This window comes from Geotrypetes seraphini, chromosome 3, assembly GCF_902459505.1.
Source record: "Geotrypetes seraphini chromosome 3, aGeoSer1.1, whole genome shotgun sequence".
Taxonomy (NCBI): Eukaryota; Metazoa; Chordata; class Amphibia; order Gymnophiona; family Dermophiidae; genus Geotrypetes; species Geotrypetes seraphini.
In genome coordinates this window covers 273,913,734-273,930,149 of record NC_047086.1, presented here as the reverse complement: position 1 = coordinate 273,930,149, position 16,416 = coordinate 273,913,734, and the positions used below count along the sequence as shown (strand labels likewise).

At 46.2% G+C, this 16,416-nt stretch overlaps 1 protein-coding gene across 1 annotated transcript in view; it reads right to left on the bottom strand.

The window, feature by feature from the left end:
- ACTN2 (actinin alpha 2) overlaps positions 1-16,416 on the bottom strand; it is a 421,202-nt gene that overhangs the window by 127,352 nt on the left and 277,434 nt on the right. The window contains exon 9 of the mRNA XM_033936711.1: positions 7,712-7,804. Within this exon, the coding sequence (XP_033792602.1) occupies positions 7,712-7,804 (93 nt within the window). The remainder of the gene's footprint in view (positions 1-7,711; positions 7,805-16,416) is intronic.

The following is a 16,416-nucleotide window of genomic DNA, read 5'->3' as shown; positions in this document are numbered from 1 at the left end:
GTGCGCTAGGGCCTTAACACACGGAATAGTGCACGCTAAAATGCTGCACACGCTAGCCGCTACCGCCTCCTCTTGAGCAGGCGGTAGTTTTTCGGCTAGCGCAAGCAAATCTGGTGTGTGCGCTAAAAACGCTAGAGCACCTTTGTAAAAGGAGCCCTTAATTTCAAAATTATGTTGCAGAATTTAGTTTTAATCCATAATTTCAAATGTGTGATGTGAAGGAAATTGAACAAGTCGCTTCTTTACTTCTTTGCTTTTGGCATGCACAACATTCCAGGATTAATTTATTTAACTTGGATAGATTTTCAGAAGTACAGACATAAATACAAACCTTTCCCCAATCTTGTCCCTAAGAATGCCTCCACTCTCAGGAGCTGATGCAGAAAGATACCGTGGGCTACAGCACATCTTTAATGAGCGGTTTACCTGCTCATTCATAGCCAATGCATGCTTAAAAGGCTTTCTGCACTGAGGTTTACTCCCATAATAGACATGAGCACACTATTAAATGCATGCTAAAAAACTAAGAACATAAAAATTGCCACTGCTGGGTCAGACCAGTGGTCCATTGAGCCCAGCAGTCCGCTCACGCGGCGGCCCTGTGGTCAAAGACCAGTGCCCTAACTGAGACTAGCCCTACCTGCGTACGTTCTGGTTCAGCAGGAACTTGTCTAACTTTGTCTTGAATCCCTGGAGGGTGTTTTCCCCTATAACAGCCTCCAGAAGAGCGTTCCAGTTTTCTACCACTCTCTGGGTGAAGAAGAACTTCCTTATGCTTGTACGGAATCTATCTCCTTTAACTTTAGAGAATGCCCTCTCGTTCTCTCTACCTTGGAGAGGGTGAACAACTTGTCTTGATCTACTAAGTCTATTTCCTTCATTATCTTGAATGTTTCGATCATGTTCCCTCTCAGTCTCCTCTTTTCAAGGGAGAAGAGGCCCAGTTTCTCTAATCTCTCATTGTCCAGCAACTCCTCCAGCCCCTTAACCATTTTAGTTGCTCTTCTCTGGACCCTTTCGAGTAGTACTGTGTCCTTCTTCCTGTATGGCGACTAGTGCTAACGCAGTATTCCAGGATAAGAACATAAGAACTAATTAGCTACACAGCAGCATGCAGGGGTGTGTGCTGATGTCTAGCACTGGGGCTTAGTGCCAAAACTTACATACCACAAGGTCTGAGGCAAGCTATCCCCTTAACCTTCTGGTACTCTACCATCTCATGAAATGACTGGCACCCCCACCTCTGACTGGACCAGTACCCTCTTGCCCAACTCAATTACTTCCCCTCCCAACCCCGCAATAAAGCATGCCTTTTCTCCTGACAAAGACACCTTGTCTTCCCAACCTGATTTTACATATAAAAAAGCCCCCAGAAGTCCAGTAGGCTCACTCCCTCCTGCTTAAAAAAAAAAGTGCTCCGACTTCCGGTGAAGTCATCCGGCTGAATAGCTGGTTAGAGTGAGAGCTCTGCCTATGGAATTTGCAATATCCCTCCTGAGAGCTGAGATTGTGTTTTTCTTCATGCTGGTTGGTAGTTTCTGTTACTATCCGGTACTGGATTATGCCTGGGAAAAAGAAGGGTGATGATTCTAAGCACCTTACTAGAGAGTCAGAGAGAAGCGGCCCTCAACACGTGCATGGAGCCTCAGCTACAGAGATGCTGATTCTAATGAGAGCACGTCTGACGAGGAGTCTACATGTAGCGCTTCCCCGTGAAGAACTCCGATACTACAGCCCCAGTTTCAAAAGCTGATTTACAGCATTGCACAGCAGACCTTAAAATGGAATTTGCATGAGTAAAAGGCCGTATTAAAGAGGTGGTAAGTGAGATAACGCATGATCTCGCCAATTTGCTTGGGCGGGTGGAGGATACTGAAAGGAGAATCAGGGACCAGGAAGATGCGGTTCTTGAATTACAAAATCAGCATACATGGCATCAGAAAGAAACGAAGAGCCAAGCTCAATTTTAGCAACCTCCTGATCCACCAGAGACCAGTCATTAGACTACCTATCCAACACATGTTCAGTCCACCACATATTGCCGCCTTGATCACCAGAGTCTGTTTAAGAAGAGACTCCATCCTCCTGTCTTGGGAATCCCTCAGAGCTGAATCCCCTTTCACAGGAACAGTATGCCTCTCAGCAACGGCCAAAACCACTGCATCCACAACCGTAGGATGAAAGGCATTTCTATCAGCCTCAGGAACAGGGTAACAGCAGGACATGGATTGCAACAGCCAAAAAGGGGCATCTGGGGGTCTTCCACTGAGCATGCACAATATCCCGGAGATCCTGATGAATGGGGAAGGAACGGGAAGCCGTCCAAATCCCTCTAATAAGAAGATTCACTACCCAAGGAGCCTCTTTGGACTCATCCTCAAAACGCAACACCAAGGACACATGAAGAATGAGCTACTACTACTACTACTATTTATTATTTCTATAGCGCTGAAAGGAGTACGCAGCACTGTACATTTTAACATACAATAGACAGTCCCTGCTCAGAAGAGCTTGAGCTCCTGTAGCTTTTCTCAGTGAAAAATGCCCCATGGGCAGCTCTGACACCCACGTCATCGGCTCCCCCCTGATGATCCTGCAGGTCCTCAAAAAGACCCAGGTCTGGAGTCAAAATGTCATTCAGGAAAACATTTCCTCCAATAAGAGACGCTGGTGCTTAGGCAGAGGAAGGGGTTGGAGGAACAGCTGGTGGCAAAGAAAATGACCCCACAGATGAAGCCAAAACTACCAGGAGGTTCAAGGGACCACCAGCCACTTGCAGGCAGTATGCCTTGTACATAGCCAGCACAAAATCTGGGGAAAACCCCCTCAAAAGGGACTGAATCCCGCTCAACTGCCAATAAAGAGGCCTGTTGGACTTATTCCTGCCTTTCTAATGTAGGCAGGAGCTCAGCTGAAGACTCAGCTAAAATGGCAGAGTTTCCCACCAAAGAAGAAAAGTCAGCCAAAAAAAGGCTCCCCCTAGGTCAAAAGTACTGAAGAGGCCTGAAAAGAACCAATTGTAAAAATGGAATCCCCAGAAAACCCCAACATGACAGCAAGGGAATCCCGAGTACACACGGTGGTCAGGAAATCTTGGGCCTCCCCGCTAGGGGAAGCCCTAGAGCCATGGGCAGTTGGGGAATCCCAGGAGTCCCCACCACTGACGGCTGACTTCCTTCGCAGCCGCTGAGGAATCCCTCTTGCCGACCCCACGAGCTAAAGGAACACACACTGGCCACATTGAGACCTCAGCGGGAGCACACTGAGCACTTCTTAGGCCGAGAAGTGCTCATTGTGAACCACAAGACAGGCTCAATACAACCGCTGGTAAGCTGAAAGGGAGAAAAATTAATGAACGACAACTTTCCTTCAGCCCAGCACAAGTAAAAACTCAATGGCCCTGTCTCAGGTTATTTTAATTTTTCAATTAAACTTTAAGTTTTAAAGGAGCAGACCTCACTGGTTCTCCAATCTGTAGTCTTTGCCCACTGGCAAGGCGTACAGCTGAGACACCTCTAAATAAAATTACAGCTGACCCACATCTAAATAAAAATTGGGGAGGTCAGAGAATGGAGGGAGGGATTTGGCCACCTCTGAGGTTGAATGGGACCTCTGCGGGCCACAAGCTCAGTCCGGACAATCAAAGGCCAGAAAAAGCCACTGCATATCCTTTCCAAAAGTTCCAAACAGAAGACCTAGAAAAATAGAATAGGACTGCACAGGCATTTTTTTTCAAGAAGGCGGCCAGTTAAGTCATCAGCTGTGCTGCCTCCCTCACCCAGTTTATTTTATTTTGTTGTTTTCCCTTCACCTTGCTTACTTTTCTTTTAATATTTTATTCTTTTGTGCTATTTAATCTAATCTAATCCTTAGGTTTGTATACCGCATCATCTCCACGTTCGTAAAGCTCGACGCAGTTTACAGTAGGAGAAATAGGAAGGAACTACAACAGAGGGTTAGAGGTAGAAGTGTGAAGAAAATTTAGAGGACTTGGGATGCCAAGATATAAGAGTTTCTATTTAATTCATTTTAACCCGGTTCTTCAGACCTGGAGTATATAATTCCTTAAACATTAAGAACGATACGAACTTCCGGCAGAAGCGTGGGGCTGTAGGTCGAGCGATTTTACAGCTCCGATATGCCCGCTACAGCTTGGTCACTTAATCAGCGATTTCGCCCCTTTTATATTGCTTACTCGCAGCAGGGAATAAGCCTTGGATCTCCTGGTGTGCTTGCTGCGAGTTGTGGTGGGATGGCCACGAAGCAACCTACAAAAAGCCATGAGCAGGGAAAGCAGCAGCAGGATTCCAAGATGGCGAAGCACGTGGCTCCTTCTTCCCCGGAATCTCCCAGCTCCCTCTGGGTTGCCGGGGTAACAGCGGAGATGCAGGCCGCGCTGGAGGGCACTCTTGGCACAAAACTGGGGACGAAATGTATCCTGAATTGGCTGATGAACCTCCTTCCTTTTGGAATTGAAGAAACAAGCTCCATGAATTGATGGGCTGTCCTCTCGTCACAGAAGTAGAGACTTTGTCAATATTTGATCTCCTTATTTGAACATTCTGCCTCCGAGGAGTCATAGTCGCATTTTGAACAGACTGCAGTTGTTTCCTAACCTACCTGTCTGACCATGCTTGTTCTTTGTACTGCTGGATTTGGGGAGGGGGGGAGGGGTTGAGGGAGGGGTATTGGGGGGGGGCTGTGTGTGTGTGGGGGGGATTTTCATGTGGCCTTAGAGGACATAAGAGTACAGTCCTCTTTGGCGGTAGTCTTTATTGAGAAAATTGTTTGTTGTCATTTTGCCATTGTTCATTTGTGGTTCTCTCTTGTTAATAAAAAACAGATTTAAACATTAAAAAAAAATTAAGAGTGATTTGACCGTTGGCTTTTGTCTAACAGTCAAAGGGGCCTCCTACCTGCTCCCACTGTCTGGATCCACGGTGGCGATTCTGGGGTGCCGGCTCTGATAGATGGATTGGACTTGGGCACCCCCGGCTCCTCCTTTGCTGATGGTGGTTGCGCAGTTTTGGTGTGGCTTCCCTGTGCTGCTGGTGAGGATGTGCAGCATCTGACAGCCGTGCTGGTGGCTGCAATGATGGTTTCTTCCCTCTGGAGTCCTCTGGTGCTGTTGTCACAGCTGATAGTCATGGTGCTGCTGGATGGACGTGCCCTTCTCCTCTGTCTCCTTCGACTCTTCAACGGTGCGGCTCGATCTATCAGGCCTGCTTGGATGATTTGCAGCTCGGTTTCGGTGTTGAGGGAGGTCCCGTGTCCTGTCTCATCTGTCGGGGCTTGCCTGTCTTTTTGGATCCTGCCTTTTCTAGCTTGTTGTCAGCCACTTTGAAGCACTGCTTGAAGTCCTGAACCAGGTCAAGGACAGATATTTCTAGAGAGACCTCCTTACTGTCCAATGGGATTGTCCTTTGTTTAATTTTTTTTTTTTTTTACTTCATTATTTTCATCTTTTATTTGATCTCAATTATGCATTTGTTGTTATTTTTATTTTTTAAAATTCTTTTGAGAAATACCTTGTATATAATAATAATTATATTCTTCTTCTCTTCCTCTTCCCAACTCACCTTTTGTAAAAGCACTGTTTTCTTCTCAGGCACTTAGTTTAGATTGTGAGCCCAAATTGGGACAGAGAGGGCAGTTTTACTGTGCCTATCATTTTATTGTCCTTTTATTCCCTGAATACCTTTTATTAACCGCCTTGGATTGACAACAATTGTTAAGAAAAGCAGTGTATCAAATAAACTAACTGTAACTTACAATTCCACCTGCTTGAGACTGAGAACAGACTGATTCTAGGAGGGACAGCACAGCCCACTTGTACTGTTAGAATTCAGTGTGTTCTCAGTCTCCACCTGCTGGCAGAGAAGTGTAAACCCATCCATCTGTGTTGGTCTAGAGCAGTGGTCTCAAACTCAAACTTTTTGCAGGGCCATATTTTGGATTTGTAGGTACTTGGAGGGCCGCAGAAAAAAATAGTTAATGTCTTATTAAAGAAATGACAATTATGCATGAGGTAAAACTCTTTATAGTTTATAAATCTCCCCCCCTCCCCAAAGGCCTACATGTTCCCCCCTTCTTTAAAGTGTCCTCCAGCTTCCCCCCTGGCCTCCCGATCTTAGTTTCAGCTAATTACCGCAGCCTGCAGAGAGGATTGCCGGTGACAGGGGCAGGATCGTGGTAGAGGGAACGTGCTGCTGAGGATAACTGCAGCCTGCAAAAATCGCTACAGCAACGGCAATCCTCTCTGCAGGCTGTGGTAATTAGTTGAAACTAAGACCGGGAGGCCAGGGGGGAAGCCAGAGGACGCTGCAAAGAACGGGCAGCACTAGTACAGACTGCGGGCCGCAAAATAATACCTGGCGGGCCGCATGTTTGAGACCACTGGTCTAGAGGGACGCTAACAAACTTCACTATTATTTTGTTAACAAAATTGTAAATGATCAAATCTAGTGGTGTATCAAGAGCGGGACGGGTGGTCTGCCCCGGGTGCAAAAAAGCTTGGGAGTGCTGGAGTAATCACAGATCTGCAGTCCACTGCCCCTGCCCCCTCTAATGTCAGCTTCCTGTTCCAGGATGGGGGACCAGCATAGCCAATGGCCACACGCGGTGTCAAGTCAAAACCGCGGAAGACAAAGGTGCGCGCTGACAACTGAACGCAGCGCGGAGGTGCGCGCCAAAGAAAATAACTGTTTTTAGGGGCTCCGACGGGGGTGTGAGGGGGAACCCCCCCACTTTACTTTATACAGATCACGCCGCGTTGTGGGGGGTTTGGGGGGTTGTAACCCCCCACATTTTACTGAAAACTTTACTTTTTCCCTAAAAACAGGGAAAAAGTTAAGTTTACAGTATAATGAGGGGGGTTACAACCCCCCAAACCACCCACAACGCCACCGTGATCTGTATTAAGTAAAGTGGGGGGGCTCCCCAACAAAACCCCCCCGTCGGAGCCCCTAAAAACTGTCATTTTCTTCGGTGCGCGCCTCCATATTGCGCTCATTTGTTGGCGCGCGCCTTTGTCTTCCGCGGTTTTGTCTATGAACCGCCACACGCAGGTAGACTACCACCCTAAAATCAATCCACACACATTCCCACTGCCTGGAGGAGGGGGTGCTCCAGGTTCCTACCCCGTTGGGTATACCACTGATTAAATCTAAGCATAAATACAACCATGGATCAGTAGCATGGAATGTTGCTACTATTTGGGTTTTTGACAGGTACTAGTGACCTGGATTAGCCATTGTGAGGACAGGCTACTGGGCTAGATGGACCATTGGTCTGACCTAGTAAGGCTATTCTTATGTTCAATGAAGTAAACTTGGACATAGCAAATTGAATCCTAGAAACATGAGTAGCATGACATAGTATTAGAAATACACAGCATATTAGAATAATTATATAATAAAAATATGATTAATTATAGTGTGAAGCCTTCTAGCTCTGGCATACAAAATACTTATTTATAGAAAGGGTGGTCTCCCAATGGAGGTGATGGAAATGAAGACTGTATCTGAATTCAAGATAGCATGGGACAGGCATGTGGGATCTCTTAGGGAGAGGAGGAGATAGCAGATGTTGTGGATGGGCAGATTGGAAGGGCCATTCGGCCTTTAACTGCTGTCATATTTCTATACAGGAGGACACAAGTTCTTGTCACCAGTCTCTTATGGACAAAACTCTAGTAAAGCCAGGCTTTTACCTCACTTGCCAGCCTTTCATATTCTTCCATCAACCTCTCATTCTCCTGATTCACGGCAAGAACTTTACTGATTCTGTTAGCTGCTGTCTCTGCCTGCAAAACACAGAAGATAACCCAAATACTTTTCATTAGTGTACATGGCTTTAAAAATAAAACAAGACATCTACTGAAGACATGCATAATTTGTAACAAAATATTTAGACTTTTATACATTATGGGGTTCATAAACAAAAAAAAAAACGTCTAAAAAGTGTCCTAAATGACTACTTGGACGATCAAAAAGCCTGATCGTCCAAGTACCCATAACCAAAGCTGGTTTTTAGACGTATCTAAAAACAGCTTAGGCCTTTCCCCTGCCTCTAAACGCACAGAGAGAAAAGAGGTGTGTTTAGAGGAGGGGAAAGGGCGGGCAGTGGGTGAGAGGTGGGCCGATCTACACCTAGGCGTACAACACATATAACCAAAACAGTTGACAAGTTGCCTAGTCGGCACTTAGACCTTTTTGACTTAGACGAAGTCAAACCAGGTCTAAGTGCCGAAAAAGGGGCCGCTGAGCTGATGGCCGCTGGTGCGATCAGTTCAGCGGCCCGGCAACCTACCCACCGCAACCATCGCGGCAGGAGAGATGACAATGTCTTGCCCCGTCGAACCGCGACCCCCCGATGACATCAGGGCAAGAAGGAGCCCAAGCCCTCTTGCCCCGTCGAACCCCAACCCCCCGATGACATCAGGGCAAGAGGGAGCTCAAGCCCTCTTGCCCCGGCGATTGTGCCCCCCCTGCCGAATATGAGCAGGCCAGGAGGGAGCCCAAGCCCATGTGCCTAAGGCCTCGCCCACAGGTGGGGGCCTAAGGTTCCCAGGCCTATTCTGATTGGCCCAGGCGCCTAAGGCCCCACCTGTGGGTGGGGTTTCTGCCGCCTGGGCCAATCCAGCCCCATTCTGGACCCTGCTGGCCTGCCGGATGGGCGGGCTTGGCACCTGTCCATCTGGCCAACATTAAAGGTATGTGGAAGGGGGGTGGGGGTGGAGGGGTCGTGGGGTCGGCCGGGGGGGGTCGCGGGTCGGCGGGGGGGGGGGGGGCGATCGGGGGTTCTGGGAGGGCGGTCGTTGGGTGAAGGTGGGTTGTGTCGAGGGCAGGAGGGCCTGGGATCCCTCCTGCCCGTACTGTAGAGTGGGGTGGGGGGTAGAGAGTCGCTGGCGCCAGGAGGGCTTGGGCTGTTAAAAAAAGGTACCGATGGTGACGGGTATTTGTTTTAATCAGGTGTGGCAGTGGTGGTGAGAGGCGGGAGGAGGGGGGTTAGAAAAAGTGCATCGGCAGTGCTGAGAGACAGGGGTTTAGAAGAGGTGCGGTGGCGGTGCTGAGAGGCAGGGAGATTTGAAAAGGTTCAGCAGTAGTGGGAGGGTGTTTTACAACACTACGGAGGGGGGGTGTACACATTTTGTATCTTCGTTCCATAAGATGCACCGAGATTTCCACCCTCGCTAGATGGCTCTCGTATTCAGGTCAGGAGCACGATTGTTAGGAGCAAGCTTTACACGTTCCTGCTTGGGCCCGCCTCCGCTTTCTGAATAGCTGGCGTCAGTTCTTGCGGGACTCGCGAGAACTGATGTCAGCCATTCAGAAAATGGTGCTGGGCCAGGCAGGAACATGGAAAGCTCACGCCTGACCACCGGGCTGCTGACCTGTGTGCCGCTAGCTGTCTAGCGAGGGAGATTTAAAAGGTACGGGGGTTGGGGTTTTGCTTTCAGGCACAACATGGACATAGATTTTCCAATGTGTGGATGAATCCACCTTCTCCCCATAATTCTGTATATATTCACAGACACACTCAAGCAGATCTGTTAGGTGTGCCTCAGAGCGGGAGTAAGGAATCTGCCACGGAAGCAGGAGAATGCAAGGTCAAATCATTCATGTAGAGAATCATTCTTTTCCCCAAGCATAAGAGCTCCCATTAACTATAACCAAGGTGGAATACTGCTCCTCCAACTAAACATGCCCCAGTCTTGGGTTTTATCGGGTACCTTTATCTGCTTTTTTGTTTTAGATTAGGGGGGGGGAATCGGTATTTTTTACTTTGATCTCCAGGGGTCCTAAGAGCACTTGCCCCTGGAATGTTGTGTTCTACCTTTTGCTGTTTCACAGAATGGATGGTGGGGGAGGGGAATTACGGTATTTTTCCTTATTTAACAAAGGAAAAAAATTGATGATCTGATCTCTGTGATACCTTCTTTGAATTGTTCTATTTGAGTTTGTTGTATGGTTTTGGAAAGGTGGTATGATGTATACTACTGCTGTTGGATTGTTCATTCATCAAAAAAAATTGTTTTAAATTAAAAGGTACAGGGGATATGATTTAAAAGGTACGGGAGATTTAAAAATTACTGGGGGTGTAAAAAATTGTTAGTCGGCTGGGACGGATTGCTCCTGTAAATCAATATGAGTTATGTAGGAACCAGAGAGAAAAATCTACACACTATATACAATAACTCTCTGTTGCACACTCAAATTATTGAAATAAGGACCAGTGGTCGGTGCCCCACTCACCAAACCCGATCTCTAATCAATATCAATTTAATTTTAATTTTAAAGAGGAGGGGCCTCAGATTCCCGTGCGCTGCCAGCAATAAACTTAGCCGCACTGGAAAGGGAAACAACCTCATCGGCCTCCCTCCTCCTCCTGCCTAATGTGTTGACCTCCGACATTTAGTGATCAAAAAAATCAAACTTAGCTTAGGCAGGGACTGTTCGAAAAGTTGAATTGTTTCAATGGAAATATTGCTGTCCTCACTGGTCCGCTTCCGCCAAAGTATAGGTAGCTGACGTTTCGCTATATGGCTGCGGTCAGGGCGGTGGACTCTCGGCTAAATTCTTAAGCTCAAAACGGCCTAACCTAAGTTTGATTTTTTTGATCACTAACAGTCGTAGGTCAACACATTAGGCAGGAGGAGGAGAGAGGCCGATGAGGTTGTTTCCCTTTCCAGTGCGGTTGATAAGTTTATTGCTGGCAGCGCACGGGGATCTGAGGCTCCTCCTCTTTAAAATTGAAATTAAATTGATATTGATTAGATATCGGGTTTGGTGAGTGGGGCACTGACCACTGGTCCTTATTTCAATAATTTGAGTGTGCAACAGAGAGTTATTGTATACCGATTGCTCCTGTCCCAGCCTACAACTAGACCACCAGAGGGGGGCAGGACGGTGAGACAGGGTACAGAGACTTGCAGGGAGAGGGGCTGGCTGCATAGCCTGGTAGGGCAGGGAGGGAAGGGGGTTGGGTGCAGAGCTTAGCAGGGAAGGGGGCTAGGTTCAGAGCCTGGCAGGGAGAATTTGGTTCAGAATGTGTTTTTTCTGTTTTCCTCCTCTAAATCTAGGGTGCATCTTATGGTCAGGTGCGTCTTATGGAGCGAAAAATACAGTATATACAATCCTCATTCTATAATTTTGGTGCCTAAACATAAGCACCATTTGCATGTTAAAAGTATATAATACTTTTTGCCATAGTTTTGCTGTAGTTAAACCTCTCCTCAAAAAACCCTCATTAGATCCTGCATCCCTATCCAACTATCGCCCCATCTCCCTCCTCCCCTTCCTATCCAAACTGTTCACCGCCATTGCCTGGACTTCCTTTCTTCTCATGATATTCTTGACTCCCTTCAATCAGGCATTAGCCCTCTCTATTCTACAGAAATTGCCTTTGCTAAAGTCTCTAATGACCTGTTCCTGGCCAGAACACAGATAACCCCTATGCAAATACGGGACCAAAAACTAAAAGTACTAATATATACAAACGAAACCCTAAGTTTCAAGACTCTGCATGCAGTACAACCCCAGAGAAAAAGAAACAAATACATTTCTTCCTGAACAGTGCAAAATGTAGACAGCAGACGTAAATTCTCAAAACGGACACAATTCAATCACTAAATTGAAAATAAAATCATTCCCCCTACCTTTGTTGTCTGGTGATTTTGGTTTTTAAATCACCTTTTTCCAGTCTCTGGCTGCACTTCCTTCTGTCTATGCTCTTAACTGTGTATCTAGGGCCACCTTATTCATTTTCTGTTTTTCTCTCCTTCACTTTCTGCCATACATCCATCTTTAGCATTAACTTTTAACATTCAACTTTCTACCATTTTTCTGCTTTCTTCTCAAAGTCTACTTTTCCATGTCTTCCCTTCCCATCTATCCATGTGTACCATCTCCTCCCTCTTTCTTCTCCCCTATTCCCATCTATCCATAAGAAGCATTTATTCTCATCTCTTCCCTGCCACACCCATTGCTTTGCACCATCTCCTCCTTCTGTCTCCCCTTCATCCCTGTGCACCATCTCATCTCTCTCCTGTGGTCAGACAATTCTGTCTTCCCCCTTCCCCCTCATATGGTCTGGCATCTTTCTCCTCTCCTTCCCATAGCCAGGAATCTCTCTCCTCTCCTAAGGCCTGGCAACTCTCTCTCCTTCCCTCGCTCTTCCTGAGGTCTAACATCTCTCTTCTTTCCTTTCCGCGGTCTGGCATCTCTCCTCCCTGCAGTCTGCATCTCTCTCTCCCCTCCTTCCCTTCCACTCCATGGTCTGGCATCTCTCTTTCTCTTTCCTTCCCATTCCAGTGGTCTGACATCTCTCTCTTCCCCATGCATCTCTCTTCCTTACTCCTCTCCCACCACCGTCCAATAATTCTCTCTCCCTCCCTCTCTCTGCCCAACAATTCTCCTTTTTCATTTCCTCAGGTACACCATCTCTCTTTCTCTCAGACACCCAATTCTCCCTTTTTGTTCTCTCACTCACCTCAGCATCTCTTTCCCTCACTCTCTCCCTCCTTACATTCTATGGCTCTCTCCTTCCCTTCATTCTATGTCCCAAGTTCATGCCCCCTCCCGTCTACCATTTGTCTGAAGTTTGTGCTCCCTGTTTCTTGAGTCCCAACACGCCCCTATCCCTCCCTCGATTCTGTGTCTCAACTAGGTGCCTCCCTCTGGCGGGTGTCTTACATTTTCATTGCCACCCCTGGATGTTTTATCTTCTGGCCAGCTCCCTCCTCCTCATTTTTGCAGTGTGCACAAAGCTGCGGGCAGTGGCTCCTACGTGCGTCCTGTGACTGAACCAGAAGCCTTTTCTCTGATGTCACAACATCAGAGGGAATGCTTCCAGATGAGGTGCAGGACGCGCGCCTGCGGCTTTGTGCACACTGCGGAAATGAGGAGGAGGTAGCCGGCCAGAAGATAAAACAGCTGGGGGCGGCAATGAAAACGTAAGACAGCCGCCAGATTCGGCCCATGGGCTTTGTGTTTGACACCTGTGCTTTAAGTGATGCAAGCAGATTGCTTAGGGTTTTTTTTGTTTTGTTTTTTTTAAATAGGCAGAACATAAGTGAAGCTCCCCCTTACATATTTACACCTGCCATTGACATGATATAAGTGGGTGTGCCTAACTGTAGGCACATTATACGATTGTCTCTCCTCCCTATTACTGTTGGGTATATTTCCCGAGGAGTTAGGTCACATACTGATCACACTGATTGTAAAAAATCCCAAGGAATCTATCAAGATGACATCTAACTATAGACCCATCGCAAACATTCCCTTTTTTGTAAAGCTGATGGAAGGCTTGGTAAACCAGGATTTAGTAACACACCTGGACAAATTCAACATACTTCACGACAACCAATCAGGCTTTCGATCCGGGTTCAGCATGAAAACGGTTATTGCTTCATTACTGGATTCCCTCCTAAACCTACTCAGCCAAGGTTCCAGTGCACTAATCCTTCAACTTGACTTAAGCAGCACCTTTGACTTAGTTGATCACACCATCCTAATTGACTGCCTGGAGACAATTGGTCTCTCAGGCAATGTACTAAAATGGTTCCAAGGCTTCTTGACCAAACGATCGTACCGAGTCTATAGCGACAATATCCAATCCTCCAGCTGGGTAAACCCATGCGGAGTCCCACAGGGCTCCCCCCTATCCCCTACTCTGTTCAACATTTACCTAGCCCCATTGGCAAATCTATTGGAAAAATTAAAAATCAAATTTTATATCTACGCCGATGATATCATCATAGTCCTGCCCTTAACAAGCCTGACTTCTGAGACGAAGAATCATCTAGCACTAATTCTAAAACAAATTGAAATATGGATGACAGAGTTCAAACTGAAACTCAAGCCTGAAAAAACCAAATTCTTCCTAGCAAGCCCAAATGACAAAATCAAAGATACTACAATAACCCTGAACGGACAGAATTTCCCCATTGTCGATACCATAAAAATCCTGGGAGTGACACTAGACCGCTTTTTCACTCTAGATTTGCACTCAGAACTACTGATTTAAAAAGGCTTCTCGACGCTATGGAAACTAAGAACCATCAGAAAGTACTTCGACAAACTATCATTCCGCTTACTGGTGCAATCCTCCATTTTAAACCTACTCGACTATTGCAATATCATTTACCTGGGGTCTCTCAAGAAAACTATTCAAAGATTCCGAATCATACAAAACTCAGCTGTGCGATTGATTTTCGACTTAAAGAAATGGGATCGCATAACCCCCTACTACCAAAAACTCCACTGGTTGCCCCTGGAGGCAAGAGTATAGTTCAAATTTGCCTGCCTCTGTTTCAAATCCATTCTCGGTTTGGCCCCTCTATACCTGGTCTCCCACTTTAAACTAGACTGCTCCACCAGGCCTACATGCAGAATATATATGTTTAGCCACCCTACAATAAAAACCTGCCATTACAAAAGATTCCTTGATAGAACGATTGCCTTCCAATCAAGTCTGCAGAACGACTGGCTAAGCAGCACCATCAAGCACTCCTCATCCTTCCTCAACTTCAGAAAACTAGTTAAAACCAACCTGTTCAACCGATTTGTGACCAAAGATTCCTAAAATCTTCACTGCTTATCCCTCGCTGTATGACCAGTCCTTCTTATTGTAAACCGCCTCGACCTACTTCTTATTGTAAACTCGCCCCTACAATGTGTAACCTTACTCTGTACAAATATTCATGTACTCAAAGACTTCATTGTTCTTTTCGCTGAATGTCCAGCTCTTCTTTATTTATATAAACAATAAATTATTATTAAATTATTATTATATAAGTTGATTGATGTTAATATTCCATAATGAAAGGGTGAGGGCTCCCTTTCCTGGCTCCCTGGGTAAGGCATATGGACTGGGGGGAGATGGGGACTTGGATTACTTTACAAAACATAAAGTGTTGAGGGAAATACTGTTTTGGCTGTTGGATATTTGCCTTTTGTATTCCTTTTATATTCTTCACTTTATCATCCTATGTTGTATTTGGCTATCTCTGATCCTTGTTTACCCTCAAAAACTGTTTGAACATATTCCATAATGGAATCTTGGCACTCAGATGCCATTACAGAATTCACCATGTGCTGCATCTAGGTGCCTAAACTTTGGTGCCCAGTTATAGAATTGCCCCAAGATATATAACTGCAATTTACCATCTCACAGTTTTTCCGATTAGTTAATTTCTTCCTCAATACTATAAATACATTATTTTTCTAAAAAAAAACCACAAACCCAAACAAGGTAAAAGTTGTAAGTTAATCTGTTTGCGCCAGTGGCGTACCAAAGGGGGAGCGGGGGCAGTCCACCCCGGGTGCAAACCATGAGGGGGTGCTCCCGGCCTTGGAGTCATGGTCCGGGAACTTCCCTTCTCATGGCCCGACCCCAAGGCTTTCGCCTCCCTTTACGCAATTTCTCTACAAAGCAACCTGCAGAAAGGATCGCGGGTAATTCAGCGATCCTTGCAGGTTGCCATAGGCCTCCCGAGTTGTCCCTCTGCCGTTGTCCCGCCCCTCCTCTGACGTCAGACCCTGGTATGGTGGTGAAGGAGGGAGAGATCTTGGAGAAAAGGTGAATCTGTGGATGGAGACGAAAAAAAAAGGAAAGATACCAGACCTCCGGGGCAGGGAAGTACAGGACAGAGATGGCAGATTGATGGTTAGCACGGAGAAAGAAGAAAGAAGGAGACCATGGCAAGCAAGACAACCAGAGACTGGGACCAACAAGAGCCGGGGACCAACAAGATTTGAATATTGACCAGACAACAAAAGGTAGAAAAAATAATTTTATTTTCTGTTTTGTGATTACAATATGTCAGATTTGAAAAGTGTATCCTGCCAGAGCTGGTGTTAGACCACAAATGTGAGCTAGGATTTAACAGAGAAAGGAAAAGTCCTTTTTGTTTCTTTATTTTGTTTAAACCACTGGTTCCCAATCTTGTCCTGGAGGACCACCAGGCCAATCGGGTTTTCAGGCTAGCCTTAATGAATATGCATGAGAGAGATTTGCATATAATGGAAGTGAGAGGCATGCAAATCTGCTCCATGCATATTCATTAGGGTTATCCTGAAAACCTGATTGGCCTGGTGGTCCTCCAGGACAGGGTTGGGAACCACTGGTTTAGACCACAGTGCCAGTGTGGTTAGAAGCCAAAGGGGGTGAAAAAAACTATAAAATAAACCCACCAGGATGTTTGAAAAAAACACCCAATTGGGCAGGAAAATCGAATTCAAATTGAAAAACCAATTCAATAGGCTGAATTGAATCTAAATTTTTTTTCCTGAATCAGACAGCACTAGTTTGCCTACTGTCTCAGACTTTAGGACCTGGGATTGGGGAGAGATGGCATCCTCAGTACTTTATAATGCAAGTGAAACAAGGATTTGGTCAGACTTTTGAAGG